Here is a 15,247-nt window from a genome sequence, read left to right as displayed (position 1 = left end):
GGCTTTGTACCTGATGTGTAACTAATATCTTTTATAGAGAATTTTGATTTAAACTTTTCTTGACAGGTGAACCCCATCACTTCTATTTACAAAGTGTACTCCTTTGCTGGTGTTTAGATTTTGAGAACTATTCCATGAAGTGTGTTCTCTTAGATTCTTATATAGGTGACCCAAAATATTTTACAAGCTTAATTTGATATTCTTGCATGGTATAAGTTTATGATTTGAATTGATTTATGTTGACAGAAAGTTATAGTTTGTAAATCAAAATGGCCTTCAAAATATTCCTTTCTGGTTTGTGTTCTGAGGTCAAAAAATTAGTTTTGGGGTGTTTTTCTTTTTTTTTACTGCATTAGTTACTATTCTGTTTCTATGTGTAGTATTTACTTCAAGTTGTCACATTGTCACCTCTATTCTGCAGTTTGAGTATGAGAATGAAGAAATATGTTAGTGCCTATATTTATGCAAGATAACATTCATTTTACATAACTCAAAGTGGGCAGTATAGACCCTAAAATGCTGGTAGAATTCATCTTGAGAAAAGCATGAACATCTCATTCTCTGAAATCATAACAATTTACTGAGGAGGAATGTCAAAGGATCAAATGTTTCTCTGAATTGTGCCACCATAAAGAAATTATTTGTATTTTTTAAGGATCTATCTGAATATCAAAAGTACCAGCCTTTGTCTTTACAATATTGCCTGTTTGAATTCTTTTGCATTTGTTCTTTTAAAACCACAAGCATGAATTTGAATTAGTTTTATGCTTAAAAAATGTATACTCATGACACTGAACAGTGTTTAACAGCTTATTTTCGAACTGAGTTACTGCGCTGCAAAGTGGGCCAGCCAGAACTTATCACTAAGGAAGGATGATGTTTTTGATAACTTAAGTGACATTTCAGAGAATACGTTTAAAATTGCCTCAAATAACTCTTAAAGTTGAAGAGCATTATTGTGAAGCCTGAAACTGAGAGAGATTCTTGACACTGTCTTTACCAGTGTACTACTGAGCCTGTGAACATATGGCTTGAATCTGGCCATTGTGCACCTCTAGCTACTGACCTGCTTGCCTCAACAGACTCTAAGGGGTCTGCACATTGACACGTTGCGAATTTAATCTTCTAATGCTTCTTTATAGACCAAGAAACACTCCAATTTAGTTTTGCATTGTCATTTTATTTTAATAAAGCCTAACCATAAGCCACAGGTTATGTTTTATTCTTGGTTGTGTTTTGGTTTACAAACAAACATGGAGAAAAGGGTTTAATTTAAGCACTAATAGTGAAATAATTAAAATAAAACAGCATCTTGCTCATTAAACTGCTGCATATGACAGAGGTGGGAGTATTGAACTTGATTTGCAGTGACAGTTTAGTTTCCTACTGCATAATTGCATGAAGATTGGAGGTGTTATTTTAATCAGTTACCCTTATTTTCTTGAAGGATTGTTTTTATGATTTTTCTTCGTTTTGCACTGAGCTCTAAATTTAAGGTCCAGTGTGTTTATGTTCCGTACCCTTAATGCCAACTCTTGCTACCTTTTTTAGTTGCTCCACTGTAGCAAGTTGCTGCTATCATATCCTACAATAAGTGCATCAGCATCTGTATGTCCTCTAATTATAGTGATATATGAAGATGTGAAATCAAGCACTTTAAGCCTGAGCACCCATCCCAAATCAACTTTCGCAATCTTTTAGAATTGAGCTGTTTTATGTAGTTATTCTCCCACCAGGAGGGAAGGTTGAACTGATCATATAAGGTTTTGAGAAAGGGCGGGAGTATGGTTTTTTTAATGTTCTAAGAAATAATAGTATTTATATTTCAGTTTTCAAATCACTTCTAACCAATATAAAAATTTCTTTTCAAAATGGATATGTTGCTTCTCGAACTAGACCTTTATTGAACTTAGCTGTGAATTGCACAGTGCCAAACTGTGCTGTCACTGGTATAATTATTTGTGCATTTAAGATTATCCAATCACTTGGATTTGTGTAAAATACAATATTTTCCCCCCTTTGAGAGTTTGTTTGTAACTAAATCAGTTTTGCAATAAAAGACTGTGGCTTTCTCTTGCTTTTGCTTACCCAACTTGTGAGTAGATTTCTAATAACATGCTTTTCCCTTCTCTTAGAACATTTCCTCTCCTGAGAGCTCCCCAGTGCATAGGCCTGAGCCGTTTTCACCTGAGGTAGTTATCCTAGTATCTCACTTAGATTAGAAAGGCTGAAATAAGCCCTTGTAGCATTTCTCTCTCTCTTCTCTCTCTCTCTCTCTCTCTCTCTTCCCCCCCCTCTCTCTCTCTCTCCCTCTCTCTCTCTCTTCCCCCCCTCTCTCTCTCTCTTCCCCCCCCCTCTCTCTTCCCCCCCCTCTCTCTCTTCCCCCCCCCCTCTCTCTCTCTTCCCCCCTCTCTCTCTTCCCCCCCCTCTCTCTCTTCCCCCCCCTCTCTCTCTTCCCCCCCCCTCTCTCTCTCTCTTCCCCCCCCCCTCTCTCTCTCTCTTCCCCCCCTCTCTCTCTCCCCCCCCCCTCTCTCTCTTCCCCCCCTCTCTCTCTTCCCCCCCCCTCTCTCTCTTCCCCCCCCCTCTCTCTCTTCCCCCCCCTCTCTCTCTTCCCCCCCCTCTCTCTCTTCCCCCCCCCTCTCTCTCTCTTCCCCCCCCTCTCTCTCTCTTCCCCCCCCGTCTCTCTTCCCCCCCCCCGTCTCTCTTCCCCCCTCCGTCTCTCTTCCCCCCCCCGTCTCTCTTCCCCCCCCCGTCTCTCTTCCCCCCCCCCGTCTCTCTTCCCCCCCCCCCGTCTCTCTTCCCCCCCCCCCGTCTCTCTTCCCCCCCCCCGTCTCTCTTCCCCCCCCCGTCTCTCTTCCCCCCCCCCCCGTCTCTCTTCCCCCCCCCCCGTCTCTCTTCCCCCCCCCGTCTCTCTTCCCCCCCCCGTCTCTCTTCCCCCCCCCGTCTCTCTTCCCCCCCCCGTCTCTCTTCCCCCCCCCGTCTCTCTTCCCCCCCCCGTCTCTCTTCCCCCCCCCGTCTCTCTTCCCCCCCCCCGTCTCTCTTCCCCCCCCCCGTCTCTCTTCCCCCCCCCCGTCTCTCTTCCCCCCCCCCGTCTCTCTTCCCCCCCCCCGTCTCTCTTCCCCCCCCCCGTCTCTCTCCCCCCCCCCGTCTCTCTCCCCCCCCCCCCGTCTCTCTCCCCCCCCCCCCGTCTCTCTCCCCCCCCCGTCTCTCTCCCCCCCCCCCCGTCTCTCTTCCCCCCCCCCCCGTCTCTCTTCCCCCCCCCCCCCGTCTCTCTTCCCCCCCCCCGTCTCTCTTCCCCCCCCGTCTCTCTTCCCCCCCCGTCTCTCTTCCCCCCTCTCTCCCCCCCTCTCTCTCTCTCACGCGCGCTCTCTCTCACGCGCGCTCTCTCTCTCTCTCTCTCGCGCTCTCTTGCGCTCTCTCGCTCTTGCTCTGTGTTTCCTGTGCAGATCTGTTAATGCATGATTCTCGTTATGATATATTTAGTTGAGTTTGTGTGCATGTGATGCAAGTGGCTAATCTTGCCAAAGTAGGCAAGAATCACCTTTTGGGGATTGATTTGGGGCGCGGAGGACAAGAGTGAGAGAGAATGAGATAAGGATTGAGATCGTAAATCTGTCTGTGTATCTAATAAAAGCAACTTTAAATAACACACAAAATTAAACTTTAATCTCAACTTTAAGAGATTTGTTAATTTTTTAAAAAAGTCTGCAAAATTTTGTCCAATTTGGTTAGAAACTGCACTCTGCTAAGGATTAGTCAACACCATTGAAGTTGTTACAAGATTCCTTTTAGAATTTCTTCTGATACATTTGAAAAGTATAGTCCTTTTTTTTGTATATTGAGCAGATTTGCATAACCGCCTTTTTGAAATTTTTCAGTAAAGATTCATCTCTTCTTTAATGCCCAGTATATGATTTGTCATATTGAAAGAAAATTTGGGAAGGAATTTTGTCAAGCAGTCATCTATTGCGATGAAAATAAAAGCATACTGGAAATGTATTCCTTGAAAAAACTGTTAACGTAGGCTACATGGCTGTAACAGTTCTGAAACATATTACATTGCAAATAGTTGCTTCTGCCTCATCCAAACTTGACAAAAAACAAATTCCAGGAGCTTGGTTCAACCTCACAACCAAAATAATCTCTCTGATAGGTACTTTACTCTTGTCATAGTGATTTTCAAATGGTATACTTCTGTTTCGTCATCTGAATATTGAATGATTTAAAATCACCTGCTTTTTCACTGAACTTATTTGTGACTTTAATGATGCATTGAGGAAGAAAGAATTTGCCAGGTTTAATTAGAAATAATATTTTTCATGCCGACACCTGAAATTAAGCATCTGAGTTGCATAAGTCAAGGTATTTATGATGACTGGTCATGGAATTTATGGCTGCTTCTTGTAGAAGGTGGCAACCCTCTGCATGATGCAACAATGATTTGCATAATCGTGCTCACTTTTATGATAAATGTTACATGGTATTGCTCAAGAGCCCTCCTCTAGTATGTCATAATTGTTGCAGAGGAAGAAAGTGGACTCACTCTGTGTTTCTCTGTTTTCTGTGCCCTTTCAGTTGAATATCCTTTACATTTCTCATTCTTCAATGCCCATCTGTTCTGTCACCTCGTTTAAAGCTGATGGTGATTGCTTCAGAGTTGTCAGTATCGGTATTCACCAACCTCAAATCTTGCTTGTAATCTTTGTAGCAGCAGTATGAACACTCAAGTGGTCATGGCCAAGTGGCCAATTCACAGTTCAGAAGGTCTTTGGGCATAATAACCTTCACTCATCTGATGAGCATTGCTGAGCCAGCACTGACATCATTGACTTAGCAATGAGTGTACTTAAAAGTGCTGTAGTTGTTAATCTTATCCTGCAAAGAGATGTCAAGGATATATCTTAAGACAGTGAAGTTGGAAACTGTCCAGCCTTTCCTCCTGCCTTATAAATTTGGCCAGAAATCATGACTGCAAAGGAATGTGATGAGGACATATGCTTATGAGGGTCACAGTTTGGAGTTCTCAGGCAGTTTGCTATTGTTCCACATTCTCCACACTCAGCATAAACATAGCAGCTTCACATTTTGTGTTGTATGTGTTGATTTTAATAGCAGATTACAGATTACTGGTGTCGGAAGAAGTTGTCAAGAACCTAGAATGTCACATCAGTATTAATAGACGATGTATGGCAACATCCTGGACCAAGACATTTGTTTGTTGGAATGGAACGTTAGTGCAGCATTATCAACATGGAGCAACTCTGAGTTCTGAGGAAGTTCACCGGACTTGAAACGTTAACTCTGTTTTCTCCTCCACAGACGCTGCCAGACCTGCTGAGCTTTTCTAGCAACTTTGTTTTTGTTCCTGATTTACAGCAACCGCAGTTCTTTTGGTTTTTATAGAGCAACTCTAATTGTCACACCATTGATTTGAATTCTGGTGAGTGAGGCTGAGTAGCTTTCAGTCAGTTCTGGCCTATTTGTAAACAGCCTTTCTAGATTACTTGAAGGCACATGACAGCAGCAAAGAGAAGATTGTGCCAGAGTGCCAGGGTCATTTATCAACTTTTTTGACCCTACTCTGCATCTTGAAGGGTTCTGATGTGGCCTTGTCCTTAATTGACCTCAACAATCTCAATATCATGGAAAGAGGAGGTCACATTTGAGTGGCTTTGGCTGGCAGCACATTTTCTTGAGTAACTTTAATGGATGACCCCTGCTTACATGGTCAAAATTTTGGTAGGAATGCCTTGCAGAACTGCCAGTTTCTCCTGAGATAACATGGTGTGGACTGGATGGCCTACCCTTCTTCTGAAGGAGGGTCTAGGTCCGAAACATTAGCCTTCCTGCTCCTCTGATGCTGCTTGGCCTGCTGTGTTCATCCAACTCCACACCTTGTTATCTCAGATTCTCCAGCATCTGCAATTCCTACTATCTCTGCCAGTTTCTCCTACTTGATTTAAGTGGTATAGCATCTGCACCTGGAGTTTTACTCATGGGATGTGAGTCATTGGCTTTGTTAAGTTGCTCTGTTATGTTAAATATCCAGCTCTGCCCTGATAGGCAAGCTTTCTATAGCCTCGAGTGTCCCCTCTGGAGTCCAACTTAAGGTCATGCTCCATCATCTCCTCAGCTGTTTATTGTAGTCAGTAATCTCCCATACCTTTGTTTTCAATGCAGCCACTTTCTTTGATGATGGAATCTTGTTTTTTCAATGTTTTCATACATGTCCCTGCCATCCCTTGTGTTGAAGGACATTTGGATGTTCTGACAGTATTGTAACAAGTGGTCATTGATGCATCAAATAACAATCTTTTAGACTTTACCTCATTCAAGTGGCGCTTAATGTCTTCAGAGTTCCTTCTCTCATTTGTAATTAACAAGAGCAGATAGTTTGATAACCAGTTCCATCATGGTGCTGTTCGCCTCGAATCAATCAATATTTTTCTCCTCTTGCTTCATATATGTTAACAGAACAGTCTTGTAGATGATTTCCAAAAGAATGGTCCATTTCATTTTTGGACCTTTTGTGGGAGTGCTGAGTGTCTATTCAATTATCTTGTGGAATCGTTGGTTTTTAATCTGAGTAGACGGTATAGCTGTTATTGGTACGAGAGCAGTGTTTCACCTCTGAAAAAGCCTCCAAGGGTTGCGTCCTCAGTCTAATGTACATCAGAGAGACACATGATTCATAGTTAATGATGTGTGGTGGAAGCTGTGAGTGGTGAGGATCCTGTTCAGAGAGTCGCACCTACTGATGATCAGATTCGCCTAATACCAATGCCTTAGATGTCTTCAGGATACTTTGCAGAATAATTTTTCCTGAAAGAAGATGTTACCTACTCAAAACTCTTGGTAGCAATGAAGTAGTTTAAATACTTTCTGTTTGCTGTGATTTATCTTTCCCAAGCCACGGTTTCAGGGCGGGAATGCTGTGTCTCGTTGCCCATATCCACTCTTGTATTACAATCCCCAGTAGGTAAAGATGCCCTGACTTCAGGGATTCTGCACATAATGATGTGAAACTCCTCATAGATCTGAACTCTATTGAGGTTAATTGGCCCCATTTGAATTGCACGGTGTTGGCAAGAAGCTATTCTAGACCCTTTTTTAAAGAGGGTTGGAGATGATTGATGATACAGAGTGGATTAACAGCAAAGCCTACCCTTTGCTCACATGTTTCCTGTGAATTCTGTTCCTTCCAGATGAATGTGTAATGTTTTTCTTTCGGTGGTCTGCTCTGTGTGAACCTGGTTTCTTGCAGGAATGCTGTGTCAATGCTCAGCCTGTCATGTTCACAGCTGTCATACCCATGTTGTCAACCAGTTGCACACCATACTTTAGTATCCTGTATGTGGACCTGACTTTCCAGCTTGCTAGTCAAGGAGCTGGCATCCTCTTTTTTTTGTTTTACCTGCTACAATCAATTCTGTTCGCTAGTTGAGCAGAGACTCTTAAGTTCCAAGCACACATTGAAGCAAATGGATCATTGTGGGTCAGTTACCTACCAATCAGGGATACCTATAGCTGACCCACGGGGACTTGGTCGTCCCTGCCACAATTGGAGACAGCCCATAGCACCAGTTTTCTGTGCCATTTCAGTTGACCATACTACTGGGAGCTGCCTACTCCTGTGGTGTGTTAGAAAATGCATCAATACTGGAGTGTCATCTTCAGGGCAGAGGCCTGGTCAAAATTTATGGCTACTTGGGCTGTGCACACAGCAAGGTCTCCCTTGAACCTCCTTGGTTGAATCCAGAGAAATATAAAGCACTACCTTTGGCACCAGCATGGTTGAAGGACTTGCAGGAAGGACGGCATGTTTAGACATTTGGCCCACTTTGGGGCTCCACTCTAGATGTTTTTATCAGGGATTACTTCTTTAATCTCTAGTTCTCCCAAAATGTCTACAATACAGTGGAACTATTCACTTCCAGCTGGAACTTTGGCTTATGAGTGCTAGTAGATATAAGCACCATATCTGGGGGTCAAATTTCTTCCACCCTGTTTAAAAAGGTGAATGTGTGGTGTCTAATGTGTGGGCAAATAATTAATGTTTTTCACTTGTGTTGTTAGTTTGCTTTTTGTTTTCGGTCCAGACTTCTAGCTAGCAGCCATGTGGGGGAAAAAAAACAGCCAATTTTTAAATCTGTCCATCAGCAAGCTTTTTGTTAAACAGTGACATATACCACTGAAGGTTGCAATGGTTCTTAAACTATCTGAGCTGTCTAATTATCTTAAAAACTTCAGTACTAATATTTTTAGTGAATCTGGTTGATCAATCCAAGTTAGTTTAAATCAGTGATCAATTGGCACAGGTTGTCCCCAATCAACATTCCTGTATTTACCCTACAGTACTGATCCTTGCATTAATTCTGTAGAGCCAGGCCCCTTCTTCACAGCTGCTTTTGCTCCTGTCACTTTGTTGGCTAAAGCTGTGTTGATGTAATTATTCCCATTGTACGCTGTAGTTGCCTGGCAGCACAGAGCACATACCTCACTTGATATTTGTTGGTGTTATCCTATAATTAGTAATAAAAATGACATGAGAGACATGAAGTATTCAGGGTCACCCAGAACAGCCTCCTTGTAAATGGCTTTAAGCTAGCCAAGGCAAAGAGGTCCTAAAAATAATGAAGTGAATTCACTCTGGTTAGGAAATGAAATTATCAAAGCAAAGAGTACAGAAAATTAATTTTAGTAAAATGAGTTTGAATATTAATATGAACTGACTTAAGTCAGCAACTAATCATAGAGTTCTCAGAGACCAAACCTTCTGCTTGACATTCTTTGCACAGTGCTCTTTGTCCATACTATTTGCAGTACTCCAGTTCTATAAGCATTAAACAGTGTTGTTAATACTAGGTGAAATCAGTAATTGTTCACGTAGTTATACTGTTAAAAATATATATTAAAATTAACAAATCAACAACAGAATTGCCCACCATTCAGAAATGTTTCAAGGTTTCATTAGCAACCATACTAAATTGCATTTTTATGTTATCTCTTTACTTTAGCTTCAATGCCAGAAACTAATTACAGTATTCTGTGCAGACTTATATTTTGCAATTTTTAAGCAACATTTTTACAATTGGCTGTTCAAGTTAAAAATCTACTAGTTATTTGTGTGATCATAAATCTGGTACTTAATCTCTGATGCACAGACAGATTCTTTGCTGTTAAGATGGGTTAGTTGATTAACGTGTTGCTTTGTGAAGAATTGAGTTCTAATTTTCAACTGTCACCTATATTAATCGACCTTTTTCTGAATGTGAGAGATTGTAACCATTTGATTGAGCGGCTGATCCAACTGCCTGGCTAATGTTTAAAATTTTAACAACTCACTCTAAGGATGCAGTGCTTATTGCAGACCATTAATTTCCACGGATGAGACACAAGGGGTTTGTTGGAGATGAACAACAACAATGAGTAATTTTTTAAAAAAAGACTTCTGCAACTGGATTATTTTGAACTGCTAGTAGGTATATTTCTGCAAATCAGAAGAACTAGATCATCTGTTTTTTGATGACTGACATGGTTAAAGTTGGATCAACAGTTTGACTGACAGCCATTTTCAGGACCTGAAACAGGTTCTGTAGGACGGTGGTCACATGAAGCTCATACATTTTATTTTTTAAGGTGCCATTATGTTTATAAATGGCCTAATTTCATTCGTTTTATTGATAATTGCCCCAGTTTTTCTTGGCTGTTTGTAGCTTCTGTCACATTCTCAAAGCCTGCCTCTGTTCAGCAGTCGCCAAAAATGTAAATTAAGGAGAGTAATAATGATTGACCAGTATAATAGCACTTCCCTGAATCTGGTATTCCCTTCTGAAAGTGATAAATTGTACAGTGATAATTATGCCGTTTCAACCTTTAGATGTTGAATGAACAGCACTGTTCCTGAAAATTTCTTGTTTGACCAAAAAAGGCGTTGTGTTCTCATGGTATTTTCCTCAGTTGTTTTGACCCTGGACATACTTGACATCTCAACTCCACCATGAAATCCCATTGTCACATATGTATTTTTGTTTTATAGTATTATTTTTCTGAAGGTCCTCAGTGTCACTGCATATTTGTATTCAAGTTTTTCAATTTAAAAAAAACTTGGTTCAGGTTTTTCTTAAGCCTTTTACTCTGCTGCCCGTCTATTTCTATAATATTTTAAAATAAGTTACTATTTCCCATGTCTTTTGAACTGGTGACAGGAAAACTAGTCATGTGTATCCTGTTAGCTGGCCACCTCCTTCCCTTTGGTTTCAAGCTTCTGAGTAAGTGGCATATAAATGCTGATATTTTCAGCAAACTTGACATTTGGCTTGAGATCAGAAGACCAAATAGAAAGGTGTCACCCTTGTGCCTGAGGCGAACAGTTCCTTAGATTACCTTGCATGGAGTTAGCTTTAGCAACAGAGATTAACTGGACAGTTGCAGACTATATTATTTGGAAGTTTCATATGTCTGAAGTCTGGCTTCCATTAGAAAACTAAGTTAAATCCAGATGAAGCATAAAAAACTCTTATTCTAATGAATTGATTGTAGTTGCTGGTCAAATCAAAAGAAATTTGACTTGTAGAATGCAGCACTCAATATTTTTCTACCTTAGTGTTGCTGTTATTAGCTGTTAATTTCCCTGAGTATTTCAAACATAGTTTGAAACATAACAGTAGCCGTTAGTGTTTAGCTTAATGCAGAAATGATTTTAAAATAGTGAGGTTTTTTTTGTTATTTTAGTAATTCAGTAGAGCACATAAATTGTGTAACGTGACTCTAAGTAGGATGAGACAGGTTACGTCAGTCTGAGAAAAATGACAAACAGCTACGATAAAATGAAAGGTGCAGAGTGGTCAGAGAGGCATTTTCTGCGAGAAGAATAGATCGCAGTCTGAGTTACAGGATTGTGTTCTTTGTACATTCAGACTAGTGATCGTCACTCTTATACTTTGTCACATGGTTCCTGAAATTCTCAAAGCCTAAGCTTGAGATTGGTAATAGATTACGTTGAGAACTGGATTGAGGATGCAGGTATTTATACTGTGTAATTTAAATGTTTTGTAAAGCATTCGATGGTTTCATTGTGGGACTAGGAACAAAATTTCACTGACTTTTTTTCTGTATGTCAAAATAAACACAATTAGGGGAAAATATAGCTTCTTTAAAATTAATAAATTAATAAGAAAAGTTCTCCTTATCTGTTGTTCTTGACACCAATACAAAAAATTCCCAATGTGTCATCCTGTTGCATATTAAATGATCCATTGCAGCAAGTGTATAATGATTATTTTATTAGATTAATTATCAGTGGAACATGGAAACCCCTTGTGTCTGATTCTGTGAACGTAAATGCATTAAAACTGCAAATATACTAATGCAATGAAGGTGACTAGCAAAGCAATAAATTTCATACTTTCTGAATAAGGAGTGAACCAAAGCAAAAATGACGTTTTTTTAAATCAATGCAGCAATGACAGTGGTAAGATATTGCGTATGTGAAGCTTTTCAGAGTATTTCTGGACGTTATGGTGGAGGAAAACAGAACAAATGATCTGAGCCTGATGATGGGAGCAGTTGACTGATTTGTTTACAATACTGTTTCTGTTAAATTCCAATTTATTACAATGCAGAGGCAGTACTGCAACTTAGCCACAACATGTATATCATAAAATTTTCAATTTGAGTATGTTTTAATCTTAAATGTTCTGGATTCTTATTCTGTGCTTAATCAGTTTAGGAAAATATTGAAGTGAAGTTTCCTTCGTTAAAAATCTTGACTTTTCAGTGAAATTTGATAATTGAGTGTGATTAAAAGAAGCAAGTGAAAATAATTTTGTGTTTAAAATGCTTTCCAAATTTTCTTTACTCTATTTGTGGATTTAAGGCAAGTTTGCCTATTCACAAATTTTCCCATAGCCAGTCAATAAATTATTACTATTTTAAACAAGAGATGGTCTTCCTTTTTATGAGAAAATAAGATATCAAAAGGCCTCTATCTAAACTCCATTTTTTATTTGTTAAGTGTACAGTGAAAAATCTTACAGATTCCGTACTCCACCACTAGGAACATAATGGTAGTTTATTGTTTGCTTGCTAATGTACAATACCCTATTGAATCACTTAGCCATTGTTCCCTCACTGCCAGATTGAAACTTTATAACATCTCCCGACCTACCTTGATTTCCTTTTATGGAAGTTTTTCATTTTGGTAGACTTATAATTGGATGCACTTGCAGGCTAGCGTTAGGGCTGCATTTAATCTGTCGTTGTCAGGTTTGCTCCTTTGGGTTAGTGTCATATATTTTTTAATCTGAAAAAAAGTACTGCAACATTTCTATTACTTTACCTTAATGTAGGTTAAGAGTCTGACTGGCTACAATGCTGGTGCACCAGAGATGTCAACAATTCTGTTTTATCTCTTTTTGCTTTGATTTTAAATTTAGAAAGTTTAAAAAAAATCTTTGCTCCAGCCCCAATTAGTTTTCAAGACTAAAATTGTGGAGACCTAAGAAGTGTAGTTGCAAACTAAAACACCCAGCCTTCCACTTGCTGTTTTGACTTTATTCCATGTGCCAACTGAACTGAATATTTGTTCACTTCCAGTAGAAGAAATTTCTTCAGGAGGAGTGAATATTCTGTTCACTTTAGCATCATGCGTATACACATTTGTGCAAGTATTAAATAGATATCAAAAGAAGAATAATTTATTCAGTAAGTACTTTTAATGAGATCCACATGGAGAGTAGATTAGTCGGAGATGAAAGTGCCAGCTCTAGAAAAAGCTAAAACTATCAAACAACATACTCTGAAAGAACTTTTCCTTTATAGAAGTTTAATATAGTTATTGAATAAAGAGAAATTTGGTTGAATGCCTCTGAACTACATGAGCCCTCTATTCCAATTCAAAATTTAAATTACCTAGAACCTTCTTGGTGAAGGGCAGTCATCTCTGCATTGTGAATTTATCTGCAGTGAAATGATCCAAATGAAAGTATGTTCGCAATTGTGAGTGGGTCATGTATGCAGGATGAAAATTTAGAATTGACTTAGTGTTTCTTTCTGAACCACTGATCATAAATATAGTATAACTATTGTGCTGATGTTTAAACAGAAGCAGAGTTCAGTCAACTGCCTCATGTGAAACAAAAGTTCCCCTTCAAACCCCTCATCAGGCTCAAATGTTGTGGCTGTCACTAACAAATTTCTGCTTCTGTCATTTCAGCCGCCTTTGAGAGCGGATAATGACCAGTCCAGGACTGGCTTCTCAGATATCTCCCTTCATCCTGATCCGGACATCACACTCCGGGTTACAGCGGTCACCGATGGGCCATTGACAGACTGTGCTGCTCATCCTCCTCCTTCTGGATTAACATTTCCCAGTGAAATTGAAACTGGGTCAACAGGAAGGAATAGTGATGGTCCCTCAGCCCTGAAAAACTCAGAGCAAGCATTCAGGACAGAGTTTAATTTAATATATGCCTGTTCACCTTTGAACTCCAATCTCCGAGACCTCACTCCAACACACAGGCTAGAGGGACCATACAGAGGACTGGAGAACAGAGCCAATTACATCAATGACAGGAAGTCTTCACAGTCTGAGCGAGGGTTTGGAGAAACTGTGTATATGAGTCCATCCGGGGATTCTTGCTTTAACAGGCAAAACCAAGGACTTTTATCTGAGATATTGCAAGGAGCCATGTCCCCTCAAGCAGACCGGCAGCCTCTATGTTTTGAGGGAAATACACAGATGCAGCAAAATCCACCACAGAAGAAGAAGGCAAGTATCCCAAATCATTGTTTCTGTTGATTATTGTGCTAAAATACCATGGATTGCAGCTCACATCTGGGAATTGTTTTGGGGACGGTATTTTTGAACTTATCGTACCCATTTCAACACTGGACTTGAGAGACTGTCATGTATCCAAGTATTAAAAAGTGCAGACTAAATCAGTTGAAAAATAGTTATTGCGTTTAGGTAAGAGATCTTTTTTGGAGGCCCAAAGATTGTGAGAAGGAGACTGACTGAACAAGAGAATTTCAAAGTTTTGAGACACTGAGTAAAACACGTAATTTGAAGTTAAGTTTTCGAGAAGATTTGTAGCTTGGGTTGTGGATGAGGTTGTAGAAATGCTCGCTGAGCTGGTGGGTTTGGACGTAAACGTTGCGTCACCCTGCTAGGTAACATTGTCAGCATGCCTCCTGTCAAGCATCAGTATTCTGTCCCACTTGTTGTTTGTATGCCTTGGTTTCCTGTGGTGGTTGGTATATATTTTTAGTTTTGCTTCTCTATGGTTTGTACACAGATTCTAATTGAATGTGTTTGTTTATGGAGTTCCAGTTGGATTACCAGGCCTCTAAGAATTCCCTAGTGTGTCTCTGTTTGACTTGTGCGATTATGGACATGTTGTCCCAGTCAAATTTGTGTCCCTCGTTGTCCTTGTATAGCAAGGCAAGTGAGAATTGATCATGCATCTTGGTGGCTAGTTGGTGTTCATGCATCTATATTGTCAATTTTCTTCCAGTGTAGCCTATTTAGTGTTTCTCACAGCCCTTGCATGATATTTAGTATATTACACTGGTTTTGCTGGTTTTGGGTGTGGGATCTTTGACGTTTATCAGTAGCTGACGTAGGGTGATTGATTGTCAATTTGTGGAAAACTCTGATACCTTGGAGTCTGAATTGTATTGTGGAAATCTCTGAAATATCCTTGATGTATGGTAAGGTGATTAGTGAGTCTGGTTTTATAGTGTCCTCCTGTTGTGGTCTGTCTCGGCGTTAACCACAACCATACATAAATTCCAATAAATTGGTTAATAGAATATAAAAGCAGTGATGTGCTTCTGAGACTTCATAAAGCTCATATTAGGCCCCATTTAGAATACTGTGCCCAGTTTTGGGCCCCACACTTCAGGAAGGACATACTGGCACTGGAGCGTGTCCAGCGGAGATTCACATGGATGATCCCTGGGATGGTAGGCCTAACATACGATGAAAGGCTGAGGATCCTGGGATTGTATTCATTAGAGTTTAGAAGTTTGAGGGGAAATCAATTGGAAACTTGCAAGATAATGCATGGCTTGGAAAGGGTGGACGCTGGGAAATTGTTTCCGTTAGGCAGGGAGACTAGGACTCGTGGGCACAGCCTTAGAATTAGAAGGGGTTAATTTAGCACAGAAATGAGGAGACATTTCTTCAGCTAGGGAGTGCTGGGCCTGTGGAGTTCATTGCCACGGAGCGCAGTGGAGGCCGGGA

General features: G+C 40.3%; 1 protein-coding gene across 14 annotated transcripts in view; it reads left to right on the top strand.

Moving 5' to 3' along the window:
* setd5 (SET domain containing 5) overlaps nt 1-15,247 on the top strand; it is a 165,767-nt gene that overhangs the window by 135,120 nt on the left and 15,400 nt on the right. For 13 of the 14 annotated variants that reach the window (XM_048547472.1, XM_059649794.1, XM_048547475.1 and 10 more), the window contains 2 exons: nt 2,136-2,192; nt 13,217-13,771. In XM_048547472.1, the coding sequence (XP_048403429.1) occupies nt 2,136-2,192; nt 13,217-13,771 (612 nt within the window). The remainder of the gene's footprint in view (nt 1-2,135; nt 2,193-13,216; nt 13,772-15,247) is intronic. The other variant, XM_048547476.2, reaches the window with a different exon arrangement.

Source organism: Stegostoma tigrinum, chromosome 11, assembly GCF_030684315.1.
Source record: "Stegostoma tigrinum isolate sSteTig4 chromosome 11, sSteTig4.hap1, whole genome shotgun sequence".
Lineage (NCBI taxonomy): Eukaryota > Metazoa > Chordata > Chondrichthyes > Orectolobiformes > Stegostomatidae > Stegostoma > Stegostoma tigrinum.
Note: the sequence above shows the minus strand (reverse complement) of the source record. Positions and strands in the feature narration are given on the sequence as shown.